The 3044-nt window shown below is 34.7% G+C and overlaps 1 protein-coding gene across 1 annotated transcript; it reads right to left on the bottom strand.

Annotated features, from left to right (window-relative positions):
- Nucleotides 1–1190: 1190 nt before the first annotated feature.
- LOC137828285 (agamous-like MADS-box protein AGL62) lies at nucleotides 1191–2524 on the bottom strand. The gene has a single exon (XM_068634783.1). It carries the CDS (start codon nucleotides 2457–2459, stop codon nucleotides 1548–1550), a length of 912 nt encoding a protein of 303 aa, XP_068490884.1. The 5' UTR covers nucleotides 2460–2524; the 3' UTR covers nucleotides 1191–1547.
- Nucleotides 2525–3044: the final 520 nt, after the last annotated feature.

Genomic DNA, 3044 nt, shown 5'->3' with positions numbered 1-3044 from the left:
TTTGAGGTTAGATTTTCAGTCAAAGGTGGTGAATATTTTTTTACCCAAAATCCGTTGAGAGAAAAATTATTATTGTCAAATAAATTTAAAACTTTGGGAACTTGTAAACTTAAAATATGAAAAATTCTCATAATAATTTAAACTTTGGATGTTTTGGAATGCGGAATTGTTCATCATCTCTATGATCTTTATGATTGCTTATACATTTTTAAAAGGTACATAGTTTTCATTTTTGTTAAAATTAAATGTAACCCATCAACTATCATATGCTGAATTTGATCTATTTATTTATATTAAAATCATCTGTATAATTTATGTTACTGAATTATATGTTTAATAATATATTATGCTTAAAAAATCATGGTTTATTTTTAGATACGAGATCTAATGTTAAAAAGTATCGTTCTATATTTTGATATGGATTAAACCACCAAGTGAATTGTATATTTATGGAGAAATGTAGCTCGTTAGTTGTTTTTAGTTATTAATCTTAAGTCAAGTTTTCTAACTAGATTTTTAATTAGCTGATTGATATTTGATAAAACCTTAATACAGACTTATTTTAGAGTTATTTCCAAACATCAGAGTTATTTTAGAAACAGCTTGTTTTATATAATCAATATCTATTTGGGGATGCTGAGGAGAAAAGGAAATATGATACACAGGAAGAAGTATAAGTGAAGGTGGTAAGAAGAATAAGGGAAAATAGAAAAAGTGTAACTCAATTACTGATGTATAAGATTTTGTTAAGCTTCAATTACACATAAAGTAAGATCCAAGAGGAATTTTTGTATATAGCATATATTTTTTTCATATATGTATATTTCTGTACATGGATTATTGGATAATCCCAAGTACTTCATATAATATTATTTTTTACTGTTGAAAAAAATGTATAAATAATATCTAAAATAAAAAATAATAAGTATACTTATATTCACATTTTCTACTTGATTTATTTTCTTCACAACTTCTTTTCATCTTTTAATAACTTAATTCTTTCGCCTTCTCTTCTTATTATGTGTCTCTCTTTTCAACCATCTGCAGCCCCAAAAGTATGTGCTTATCAGCATTCCAATGGAAAATCTGTAACCACAATCTATTTAAATAATCATATTGAATAATTTAAAACAAATTATAAACTAAAAATTAATTTCACCTAAGTGAAAGCAAACCAAACAGGTAAAAAGTAAGTAAATATGCCCTTTATTGAATTAACTGGAATGAAAAAGAAAACACTACAGACCCAACTACATAAGAAATAAATGACAGTATGCAGGAACTGCGATCCAATCCAACAATAGAAGATATTCAGGGACTGCGATCCGATCCAACAATACATGAGTCTCTCAAGATAATGGTTCAAGACATGTCTTTAATATCCGAACCCTAGTCCAGTGCTAACTATGTCACATACATAAAAGGAACAACTACCTTACACTGAAATATAAAAACAACATGAAATTTAAGGAAGAACTAGAAACTTAAAATACAAGATGAAATCTAAAAAACGACAGGGCATCACCACCATGGATCCGTTGAATGGATCAGAAAAATCCAGCAGCAGGAGCAGGTCCAGGTCCATATCCTCCCATCCCCATGTTATCGAAACCGTGATGCTGTTGCTGCATGATGGTTACATCAGGGAACATATAGTTCTGAAGGATAGAAGGAATGGTCTGTGCAGTGAACACCTGAGGAGGCTGAGGCTGAGGCTGATGCTGATGCTGATGCTGAGACTGAGGCACGAAATTGGCAGAGGAAGAAGTCCCGGGGAAAAACTGATGACCCTGGTTTACAGCACTCTGAAGCATAGCCCTCTCAGCAAGTTGAGCAACGTGCTTCTTCAGCTCCTCCAATGCTGCCTTGTACTGCTCCATCTGCTCCACACTCAGCTCCTCGGTGGGGCGGGTCCACCACATCAGCTCCTGCGCCTCCTTCCTCAACCGGCTCAGCTCCTCCCCGCGCTTCCTCTCCGTTTCTAGAAGTTCATTCACCTGAGTCAGCTGCTTGTTCAGGTCACGCACGTTGGAGATGCGGTGGGCGTCAATGAACTGCATGGTGCCGGAGTCCTGCACCGGAGCCCGCCCCAGAAATCGGTCGATGACGGCGTCCACGTTGGGGTGGCCGAAGGAGAACACCTTCTCGCCGGGGGAGAACACCACCAGCGCCACGTGGGCTCCGCAGAGGGTGCAGAGCTCACTGGCCTTCTTGAAAAGACCGCTTCGGCGCTTGGAGAAGGTGACTTGGAGATTGCTCTCGTTGCTCATTTTCTTCATCTCAATCTTTTGACGACCACGGCTTTTCTTTGCTCCAGAATCCATGGTGTCACAACATAGAATATGCCGCTGTGGAGAAGAGAATTTATAGGTGTTTTGTGTCTGCAAATGGAGACACCCAAAACAACACGCATCTCTGAAGGGTCGAACGAAAACCACCAAATTTTTATTTTTTTTCATTCAAGTGGTTTCTGGATTGGGAGATTGTGAAAATCCCCTTCGGATGCATATATGGTAGAATATTTAATGTAAAAAAAAAGCATCAGCTCTCACAAAATTGCATGCCTTTTCTTAATCTTACTGATAAGGTGTACCTCAACACTTCCCACCTCTCATTAATAATCTTAATGTTTTTCTTTTTATTCATAATTAAAATTTGTAAAAACAAACTTGAACACTTAAACGATTATACGTTTCAGAAGAATGATTGTTGTAATAATATTTAACTGCATGAAAAATTACAATAAGTGTTTAGATTGACAACCTTTTTTAATAAGTGTTTGAGAAAACAAGTCTCAACAAAATTAGTCTAATATTTACACACAATAATAAAAAGATAAATCATAAAATTTCTTGTAATACTTAAAACTGTCTTATTTGTAAAATATGTTTCATTAAGCTTATTGGTAAGATTATCTAAACAAAATCCTTTTTTTTTTTTTGGAAAAACTGGTTAAAAGAAGAATCTAGTTAGACCGACATTCATAATATATTAATTCAATATTGATACGAGTAATCAACATTATTGTTGAAAAGAAAAAAAAA

This window comes from Phaseolus vulgaris, chromosome 7 (genome assembly GCF_000499845.2).
Source record: "Phaseolus vulgaris cultivar G19833 chromosome 7, P. vulgaris v2.0, whole genome shotgun sequence".
Lineage (NCBI taxonomy): Eukaryota > Viridiplantae > Streptophyta > Magnoliopsida > Fabales > Fabaceae > Phaseolus > Phaseolus vulgaris.
Note: the sequence above shows the minus strand (reverse complement) of the source record. Positions and strands in the feature narration are given on the sequence as shown.

What these genes read in the sequence shown, in the direction of transcription:
- LOC137828285 (XM_068634783.1), bottom strand. Translation starts at nt 2,459, where the DNA reads ATGAAAAAAAATAAAAATTTGGTGGTTTTCGTTCGACCCTTCAGAGAT.